Below are 9708 nucleotides of genomic sequence, written 5' to 3' on the forward strand. Positions count from 1 at the left end.
AGTCACTGCTGGGTTGAATCTTTGCAAAAAGTTGAATAGTGATTGTTTAACCAGGTCCAGTTTGATCCTCATCTTTGGTCTTTAGTTAGAGCTCATGTAATTCTTTTAAATATAAAGAACTGAAGACTTTTTAAAATTGAGTTTGGCAGGTTTATCAAAGTAGTGGTGAAATTTGACCACTTCCACTTTGATTATATTATACATGCAAAGTATTATTAAATCTACATTTTCATAAATCCACATCTAATTACAAATTTAAAATATCCAAAATAGCATTAGTGTAGCCTTTTTTTTACCAGTATGAAATAGGATAATTAGGGCCCGAGCACTGACAGGCACTGACAGACAGTGAGGCCCTATTGAAATTGTCGCCTCAGCATGCATATTGGGAAGATAGGAATTGAACCGCCAACCGTCTTGTTGGGGAACGACCACTCTACCACCTACGCCACACCGCCTGCTCATTCCCATGAGAAACAAAGCACACAAAGAAGATGGACAAATTATTGTGTGTGTGTGTCTGTGTCATTCTATGCTGCTTTTGATACACATTTCAGAGATATATTTGTATATTCTACTTTACTACATATATTTGACAGCCTTACTTAAAAGTTTTATATTTTTGGATTTTAGAAACTGGTTTTATATTGATTTTCTCTCAGATGTGTAACTCAGTGCCTCATAGATACAGAAGTTATAATGCACCTTTCATTAAAACAGTAATGGTGCCCCCAAGTGGATATGCTTGGTCACTGCATCCCAGAATTTCCTTTTCTCTGTGATCTTGTTATTGGAGTTTGGTTTGGGGTTAGTAAACTTATATTAAGTTCTAACAACATTATAGAATAAAGTATCTTGAATCCATCAAGTATGAGATATGGGAGGTTTAGACTCCCTCCAGTTTAGCAGCAATAGATAAATTACAAAAATTCAAATGTATGTTAGTTGTGAAGGGAGGACCCGTCAATCAGCAGTACTGCAATATGAAACAACATAGCCTGTATTCAAAATAGAGAGGAAACCCACAAATATATAGGAAGGCCAAAACAAAACGTAATTGTTAGAGTTGTTGCTGCATCTGACTTTTGCTCCTTAATCAATAGTTATCCATAAACTATAGTGTCCTCTACAACCCATTGACTGTTGCCTCCACACTTCTAAACATCTGCAGCTGCATTTTCCTAACAGAAATCATACAGTTATTCTTAATCTGTCCGTACAGCAGCAAACCCAAACACTAGAGCCTGTTGTCACTTTATCCCATCCAACAGTTCCATCCCTCCCACTGAGAATCATGTCACAAAAAAAGGTCTATAGCCAGCTTCTTTTTGCAGGTTGTGTTTCATTACACAGGAGAGAAAATAGACACCCTTTGCATTTTCTGTGGCACCTATTCACCTTCCAAACAAAGGGAGCAGCTATCAGAGGAACACTCGGCCCTCCAGGGCACAGGGAAAATGGACCGGCTCAGTCGAACGCGCCTCGCTTGGTGAACGCAGATTCTTGTCTGTTTCTTAAAAAGAGAGCATATAGCACATTTTCTATTTAAGGCTATAAAGTCAGAGTTCAACTACAATGTCTTTAGAAGACCAAGAATTTAAATGATACGTTACTGAGACTTCACAAATACAAGGAGCGGCGTGTTCTGCCAAACATCTAGAAATGTCTGTGGGATCATTCTGCTGCTTGTGTCCTATATGTGGCTTAAGAGGAGGGGTTGTTTTCTCAGGACCTTTAAACCAGTGGGCCGGGCTTTGATGGGACAAGTGGGCTGGCTCCTCTGCTTACAGGATGAGGAGAAGAAGAAGGGGGAAAAAAATGGAACAGAGGGAGGCCAGAGTGGGGGTTTGAAGAGACCTTTACCAGCCCTTCTTCTCTTTCAATTTATAGGTCCTCCATACACACACACACCCACCCACACATAGATAGCGGCAGCAGCAGCAGCAGCAGCAGGGTAAAGTAGACAAAGTCAGGATGTGACATCACCAACAGGAAGAGAAGCCAAACAACTTTTTCTCCCCTCACTGTGACTCCGTCTCTGCAGCCGAGGGAAGTTGGAGCCTCTCGGTCTGGCGTGGCCAGTGGGGAGGGAGAAGTTCCAAAGGAGGGAGAAGACCCAGAGGGGCTCGAGAGAAGGGGAGGGTGGGGGGGGAAAGAGCGACTGGAGCTGACCTCCACAGGGAATTTGAAAGGATCCAACGTCAAAAATCATTCCTGAAGTTCCCATGACTTTACAGCCTGACTCCAGACTCTCCAGGATTTCGGCCAGGTACAGTACAGACAGGTTTTTCCATTCAGTAATCTCTCGTTTCTTTTTTTTATCTCCCTCTGTCTCTTCTATTGCTCCCGCTCTCCTTTTTCCTTTTCTAGTCAAGCTTTGTGTTCGACTTGTGTCAGAAGCAAAGTCCATGAAAACACTGGGAGTAGGCATGCAGGGCTGCCAACACCCACATGATATGACATGCTTCAGACATGCAGGAGGCTGTTCAGACAGGCAGAGATGCAAACTGAAGTCATTCCCTATCACATGATGTCACCTTTTGTGCAACTGTCACGCCTTCCTCATCCAAGTTTGAGATTTGTCTGGGAGAGAACGAAACACCATGACTTTAAGCCCCTCCACACAAGCCCTTTTGTTATGGACCCATTTTAAGAGCTATCTCATGACCACGTATTCACGCTCCCCCAGTGGTGAGTTTGAAGCCGAGATCAGACGGACTGTGGAGGCTAGTGGAAAGTTAAAGTGCCCCTTCTCATATGTCCAACACTATGTGTTGTTTGAAATCCATACTGTTCCCTCCAAGGGTGGAACAGAAAAAGAACCTAACACACACGTGAGGCCTCTGTGGTCTGTGACTTTCTGTGACGGATGATAATTCAGAGAGCGAAACTTCTTTTAAATTGAGAAGTGACCACAGGAAATGTTAAGATGTGTGCTGCAAAACAGACACAAATGCGGATGTATAGTGTCGTGTTGCAACCGCAGTCACTTGAGTGGGACTTCAGTGTCAAATGAACCCACAGAGGCGACATGTTTGAATCCTCCAGGGCACTGAATACCAACACACAACTCCACGGAGAGTCGCCAGTGTAACACATTGAAATGAACCTCTTACAATCCTTTTGAATATATTGTGTATTTCTTATAAACTTTTCATGCTATTTTGTTTTTCTAAACCAAGTTGAAACTAATATTTCTGCGTTTCATATTTACAGCGGCCAATGGAACAAAGTACAATGAGTGACGCAGAAGAACTGTACACATTTCGGCATAAGAAAATAAGTCATGACAAAACTAAAAAGCTCAGATAGAAAAAAATGAAACTGAAACTTCCCCAAAATTATTTTATGTTGTGACAAGTCTTTTCCTGAAGGTGTCGCATAGTTTAACTTGGATTAAGTCAATACAGCACTGTATCATTGTGGTAGTTTAAGATATTCAATTACAGGAGGCAAACTTTCCAAAAATATGTCAGTCCTTCAATAAAGTTTTGTAGTTATTTTTTTTCCAATCAGGTTCACATTATTTCTTCAGACTTAAAAATAGCCTTCTTAATATTCAAATGCTAGAGTTCACATTTTATCATAGCAATTAAGGCACTGGTGAACATAATCATTCAGAGAGGTCCCACCCTCAATCAGTGTGTATTACCTGCCAGATGGTTAATAGGTACCAGAAATAAATACAATCATCAGTCAATAATTTAGGAGTAGTGTTTCATCCCTTCATACTTTCTCCTCCTTCTCAAAGGGTGCAGGTTATTGTCGATGTGTGCAGCAAAATTGCCGCCACGACCCTGGTTAGCGCTGTCGTCTCACAGCAAGAAGGTTCTCTGTATGAATCCAGGTTCGGACGGTTCTTACTGTGTTGGATTTGTTTAATTTCTCCGTGAGCAAAAGATGCAAATTGGGAGTTAGGGTTAATTGTAGACTCTAAATTGACTGTATGAATGTGAGTGTTCACGCTAGTTTGTCATTGTATGTTGTCCCTGTTATACACCCGCGACATGTCCAGCTGGAATCGGCTCCAGCTCCCCCCCCCCATGATCCTCCAAGGATAAGTGGTATCTATATGGATAGATGGCCGTCATCATCTGTACGAGGTCAAAAATACCTTTTAGACCTCGATGAATTCCGCCAGCCACTATAGAGTGACCTTTCGTTGCCTCAGCTACAGTCTGCAAAGATACAGAAGTAGTGGATAAAAAAAGTTATTTACTCCTGCTGCCACCGGCCTTTTAAATGACCCATTGTGATTATGGGTTTTAGCCGTGTGTGGTTACTGTTGGCTCTATGACTAATTGCCCCTCTGGGATAATAAAGATACCTTGAACCTTTGAACCCCTGTCATATCCCGAGAGTCACTTCCCGAGGGAGGGGCTGACTCTCTGTTTCCCATCAGTTGTCAGGTTCAGTGTTTTTAAACCACACTGCAGTGTTTCTTCCTGTCTTAAAGCATCAACATTTACACACCACTGTTGTGAATGGGAGTGATAGTGCTCTGCTCTCCCTGAGGAATAACAACTGGGCCGAGGAGCTTTTCTCTCACATTGCATTGAAAGTCTTTTTTCATCCTCACTGAGCTGCAGCCTGTTATTCATTCCCACAGTTATACTTGACTCTAGTGGCCTGATTTTTTAGGGCTTTTTTGAAAACTATTTTTCCTAAACAGACTGAAAAAGCTTCTATTTATATCACTGGGGACTAATGATAATCTTGTGATGGGGTAATTTTGGTCACAATGAGCAGATGATGCAATAATGGTGCATTTGTGATGGACTCACTGGTTTGTTTCCCTTGCTATAGGCACTCTGGCTAGCATTTACATTATTTCATTCAAATTATTTCAAACAACAAAAGGAACATGGCATTACTTCAAAATTATTTACAACAAAGTCAGAGTCAACCTTATCGTCAATTCTGCCGTATGTACAGGACATAGACGGGATTGAAAAGCCATTTCTCTCTGAGTTGACATATAGGTCGACAGAACATATAAGTACGCAACACAATCTACAACATATAATAGTTTACGAGAAAGGTTTCCTCACAGCCTCTCCAGCACAATATAAGACACCTTATCCTTCGTGGCACATCCATTCTTCTCCCAGATAGAGAGAACATACAAAATCATTTAAAGATAGTTGAACATGATTCTTTTTAATAACCTAGTTTCTGACATAGTTGTCGTAAACTTGAATGTTATGCCCATTTTTTTATAAAACTTCTTTGTTGACAATTGACAGAGATGTGTGTCGTTCTGTGGCTCTATCTGCTCATGTTAAAATACTGTTTTTCTTCGTCATTGTTGCCTAAGCCGACTTCTCCTGTTTTCCTGTTTCACAGGGACGGCCTCGCCATCTGAAAACCAGCACCCGTGCAATCTTTGCATGACAGACGCTGACCCTGCGTGATCTGATTTCAGAGCAGCCACCAGCCTGCTTCCCTCACACAGGAAGGTCACCCTCTACAAAACTCAAAACTAATCACCATTCTGGAGCGCTCATTCTCCCCTTATCTCGGGGGAAACGTCAAAGTCAATGGCGTTGTGTCTTGGACAAGTGTTCAGCAAAGACAAAACATTCAGGCCAAGGAAGCGGTTCGAGCCCGGCACCCAGCGGTTTGAGCTGTACAAGAAGGCCCAGGCCTCGCTCAAGTCCGGCCTGGACCTGAGGAAGGTGGTTCAGCTGCCAGAGGGAGAGAACATCAATGATTGGATCGCTGTCCACGTGGTGGATTTCTTCAACCGGATCAACCTGATCTACGGCACTATGAGCGAGTACTGCACCGAGCGCACGTGTCCCATCATGTCCGGGGGGCTGAGGTACGAGTACAGGTGGCAGGACGGGGACGACTACAAGAAGCCCACCAAGCTGCCCGCCCTCAAGTACATGAACCTGCTGATGGACTGGATCGAGTCCCTCATCAACAATGAGGACATCTTCCCCACCAGAGTAGGTGTGTGTGAGGGGGCGACAAATGAAAAACATGGGTCATTATTGAGCGTGTCACCTAATGCATGAATGAGCGCAGCCGAGACTAACGTTGTGCAGCATCGGAGCCGAAGTGTGTTCTCCGTCGTCAACATCGCAAATGGGATGATAAAGTTCAGGCAGAGGTTAATTAAACGACCAGGCTGACATTTAGAGGAGAGTGAATTGCTGATCCTGGTCTTATTTTATCTCAGCACCTAATGTGGCCATCAACATTTCTGGGTTGTAATGGAGGTATATGAGCTCAGGGGGCGGGCGGGGGGGGTGGCACAGCAGTTCAACGGTTTTGAACCAGTCATGAGCTTTTCTCTGTGGATTTAGACGTAGACGTATAGGACATTGAAATATACTTGTTCCCACAGATGTGAATGTGTTTAGTCTATTTGTTAGCCTGTGATAGATTGGGAAATTGCTCCGTGGTGTTTCACTTCTGTTTACCCAGTATGTGCACAATTCCCCATGACCTTGAGCTGGATGATAGCACAAGTACAGTGTATGCATCAATGGGCTGCAGTTTAGTGGTACACAAACTTTTTTATGCCTCAGAACTCCCCCTCATTTATGTCCCCTCCTCCATGGATGGGATAGCTAGTGTTTGATATTTGACACCTCTTCAACACATTGCGATCCTGGCTTAATGTTGTTCTTGTTACCTCCGCCAAGGAGGTTATGTTTTCACCCCTGTCCATTGGTTTGATTATAAGCAAGATTACAAATGAACACTTGATGGAACGATGGGGTATGGGTCAGGGAAGAGCTCATCAAACTTTAGTGCACAGCTTTTCACTTCCTTTAACATTTCGACATTTCCCCAAAAAAACATTCACTTCTCACTTTATATCTTCAGATATTGACTTGATCTTCCTTAAGTGGATCGACCCTTCGTGTTATTGGTTGTTGTGATATCGGGTTCACAGCAAATTGGTCATTATATTTGCATTATTTTCATTGCTCCTGTTTTGTCAACTACACTTGGCTGCTCCACAATCTCTACACATTATCCTAAGTAACCAGGCACCTGGTTCAGAACCAGTGCTCTACTGCACATTTACTTGGAAATATTTCAAACATTTTGTCCGACTGAAGCTTTTTGGCATCTGAAACTGTCTTTTGACACTTTTTGGACTACAGCTGCAATGGAATATGATTTAAGTGCTCTCCTCTCACTTATCCATGATAATCAAATTTTTAAGGGAATGGAGAAATATAGAAATTATATATTATATTATCAAATGCAACTATTTTTCAGGTGGAAGCCTCATAATTTCTGTGACACTTCTTTTTCTTCTCCGCTTCAGGTGTACCCTTCCCCAAAAACTTCCAGCAGGTGTGCAAGAAGATCCTGAGCCGCCTCTTTAGAGTCTTCGTGCACGTTTACATCCATCACTTCGACAGCGTCTGCAGCATGGGCGCAGAGGCCCACATCAACACCTGCTACAAGCACTACTACTACTTCATCACAGAGTTCAACCTCATCGATCACTCTGAGCTGGAGCCCCTGGTGAGACGATAGCGCGACCTCGATATGTGTCGGGGCGAAGTGAGGGAGAGGATCAGTTAGATGCTTTTTAATGGATGAGTTGTCAGTGTCACTCTCATGACTCTCAGTCTGGAAGAAAATGTCAGCGGGTCAAGTCTATAGCCTGGCCATGCACCATGCTGCAATGAGGCTGAGTTTCATCTTTGCCAGCGCAGTGCAGAAAAAATTACTCTTGAAGCTTGTACATGCTAAACAATCTCTCTCTAGGCATTTAACACAACAACACGTGTTCAACAATACACACACATAATTTACTGTCTCATACTGGGAATGAAATCAGCATCTACTCCCCCCTCAGATCTCCATCATGAAAGAAACTCATTAACTTCTTTGTAGAAATTGGTTCGGTTTGCAGCAACAGCCCACATAAGAGAAATTGCTGACTTTGTGCCGTCATAATGAGACAAGAGTTTGCATAGTACTTTTCCAATAAAGGGAGCTGCATCACACATGAGCCGATGGAGAATGGTTCTCCACACGTCAATAAAAGGCCACAGTTATCATCATTATATTGCTCGGCCCGTGTAATTCCCCTCCCAACGTGAAACGGGGATGAGACATTAAAGTCAATACACTTCAGGAAAAATTAATCACATAAACAGACACGGTTTTATTGTCCTACCTTAAGTAGCCAAGTCGATTGTTGTATAGGTCCTGTAGGAACAATATGTTAAAAATGTATTTCCTTATTGTATGACAATAAAACAATCATTCCCTCGTAAAATATAACATGAGCTTGACGTGTTTAACGTGTCCTTTGTTCTCTCTGCCTACAGAAAGCGATGACGGATAAGATTTGCAATTGAACAGAACCACATGGACAAAGGAGTTTACATTTCCGACGTTATCTGAGCCCCGTGAAAAAACACCAGCTTCAAAAACACTCAAAACAAAGAACTTTTAGATTTTTTACATATATTTGCATGAGTGTTTTTTTTAAGTGTAACACACTTCTTCAGATGGTGACGCTGTACTTTCACACTTGTGTTTACTTTACAGTGCAGTGATGCCATCTTTGTGGACTTTGTATTGCTTTAAAATACTGCATGTCCTTATCCCTTTCCTTTACTGCATGTATGTTTGTGTCCGACCTTTTTTTATGTTTAGATATGCATTGTTGATTATTTTTGGACCAATCAAATTTTGTGTTTTTTCTAGTTTGAACTTGACATAAAAAATACAGCCTGAAAATGACCAATGATGTTGCGTGTTATTATTAAGACACTGCACCACACAAGCATCAAAACACTGTGATGATTATGTTTAAAGGAGACAATGTATATACAAACACAAACATCATGGACACAAATACACATATATACACACAAATACATACACACTATGGCACTATAGACACACACAGGCACACACGCAGGGGTGTTTCTAGGATTGAAAGAAAGGGGGGGCTCAGCCCCTAAGGATGCTGAATGTGAATGCGGCAATTTTTTTGGGGTTCATTTGGGGCTGCGGATATCCATGTTTCATACAGTTCATAGATTGGTTCAATCAGAAAGAGTGTGATTTTTCTCTGTATCTTTGCTTGCATTCATTCAGTATAAGATAACAGAAGAGACAGAATTTCAGGGTCATTGTGAAATTTGACAACACAAATATGAACTGATTATAAACAAAAACATTCTATAGGCACTGATATTATTGTTTTAAAATACTAGAGATAGATATTAATGCAAAGAATAGAGAGCTGTCGATAGTTATTTCTTACATTTCAAATTTGCTCATTCACACTCTTGCTCACTGGAGACATTTTCTAACAAAATAGCTAGCTAGCTAGCTTAGTGTTAACATAGCTCATTACAATATTCCCTTTCATTTGCCTCAAGTAAACCTAAATTTAAGCAGGTAACAATCGTTAACAACTACAGATAGCCACATTCTGTAACTACCTGTACTTACAATTTCACTCCGTGCATCATTTACTATGAGCTAAACTCCTTGGCTGTGGTGGCAGAGTGAGAAAGCCAGCGTAGCAGCGATGCAGACTCCCCAAGGATCTCCAGTAGTAAGAATCTAAAACAGTAAAAATTAACTCTGAGATGTTTTTGAAATCCGACCTTCAAAATCATACTTTCATGCCGTGTGTAAGGTAGGGCAGTCGGTGGATGAACAGAATGTGTGTCCATTCATCGTTGAGGAAGATATCAGGAAGTCCTACTG

General features: G+C 41.8%; 1 protein-coding gene across 2 annotated transcripts; it reads left to right on the plus strand.

Annotated features, from left to right (window-relative positions):
* The first annotated feature begins 1763 nt into the window (after window positions 1–1763).
* On the plus strand, window positions 1764–8727 carry mob3c (MOB kinase activator 3C). 2 transcript variants are annotated; one of them, XM_053431299.1, is made up of 4 exons: window positions 1768–2269; window positions 5347–5958; window positions 7292–7494; window positions 8310–8727. In XM_053431299.1, the coding sequence occupies exons 2-4, from the start codon at window positions 5541–5543 to the stop codon at window positions 8337–8339; spliced, it is 651 nt and encodes a 216-aa protein (XP_053287274.1). In that variant the 5' UTR covers window positions 1768–2269; window positions 5347–5540; the 3' UTR covers window positions 8340–8727. The 2 variants fall into 2 exon arrangements, with proteins under 2 accessions (XP_053287275.1, XP_053287274.1); XM_053431300.1 differs by lacking the exon at window positions 8310–8727 and having other exon boundaries at window positions 1764–2269; window positions 5347–5954; window positions 7292–7483.
* Window positions 8728–9708: the final 981 nt, after the last annotated feature.

The sequence above is a fragment of the Pleuronectes platessa genome, chromosome 9 (assembly GCF_947347685.1).
Source record: "Pleuronectes platessa chromosome 9, fPlePla1.1, whole genome shotgun sequence".
Classification (NCBI taxonomy): domain Eukaryota; kingdom Metazoa; phylum Chordata; class Actinopteri; order Pleuronectiformes; family Pleuronectidae; genus Pleuronectes; species Pleuronectes platessa.

Excerpts from the sequence above, each read along its gene's own strand:
- mob3c (XM_053431299.1), top strand. The coding sequence starts at position 5,541 with ATGGCGTTGTGTCTTGGACAAGTGTTCAGCAAAGACAAAACATTCAGG. Across the intron at positions 5,959-7,291 it reads CATCTTCCCCACCAGAGTAG|GTGTACCCTTCCCCAAAAAC; the intron begins GTGTGTGTGAGG and ends TCTCCGCTTCAG. Across the intron at positions 7,495-8,309 it reads ACTCTGAGCTGGAGCCCCTG|AAAGCGATGACGGATAAGAT; the intron begins GTGAGACGATAG and ends CTCTGCCTACAG.